A 500-nucleotide genomic window follows, 5' to 3' on the forward strand; every position below is an offset into this window, starting at 1 on the left:
GGCGACTCCCGGGCTGGGAGGAGAAGATGCCACGCGTGGGGGCGGCCTCGGGGCCTGCGGCGTCCCACTCGTAGCCCCTCTGCGACAGTTTATAGTGGATGTACTTCATCACGATCTCCCGGTTGTCATAGCCGGTTCTCCCCGCGTGCGCCATCCTTCTTCCTCCCCTCCCCGTGCCCCCCCTCTCCCCTCCCCCCCCACCGCGACCCCGCGGGGACCCGGAGCAGCGCCCCCCGGCGGGGGCTCCCTCGCTGCCGCCCCGCGCGCGCGCGAGCGCGGGGTTCCCCACCCCGCCCCCACCCTCGCGCACACGCGCGGAGAGCCGGAGAGAGGACGAGTTATAATGTCGATCTCGAGGGGCGTGCGCCGGGCATGCTTGGAGGAGGGGGTGTCTGCAGTCACGCGGAACCCTGGATGGCGGTGTGGGGTTCCTCCGCCGCCTCCTCCTCCTCCTCCTCGTCCTCCCCCCCACCCGTGTTGGCGCGAGCTGCAGGGAATGT

At 72.0% G+C, this 500-nt stretch overlaps 1 protein-coding gene across 1 annotated transcript in view; it reads right to left on the minus strand.

The window, feature by feature from the left end:
- The window catches only part of Bcl2 (B-cell CLL/lymphoma 2), a 169,201-nt gene extending 169,039 nt beyond the window's left edge, over positions 1-162 (minus strand). Inside the window, exon 1 of the mRNA XM_013018897.1 lies at positions 7-162. Coding sequence (XP_012874351.1) covers positions 7-154 — 148 coding nt within the window. The 5' untranslated portion in view covers positions 155-162. The remainder of the gene's footprint in view (positions 1-6) is intronic.
- Between the last annotated feature and the right edge of the window lie 338 nt (positions 163-500).

The sequence above is a fragment of the Dipodomys ordii genome, unplaced genomic scaffold (genome assembly GCF_000151885.1).
Source record: "Dipodomys ordii isolate 6190 unplaced genomic scaffold, Dord_2.0 Scaffold43, whole genome shotgun sequence".
NCBI classification, from domain to species: domain Eukaryota; kingdom Metazoa; phylum Chordata; class Mammalia; order Rodentia; family Heteromyidae; genus Dipodomys; species Dipodomys ordii.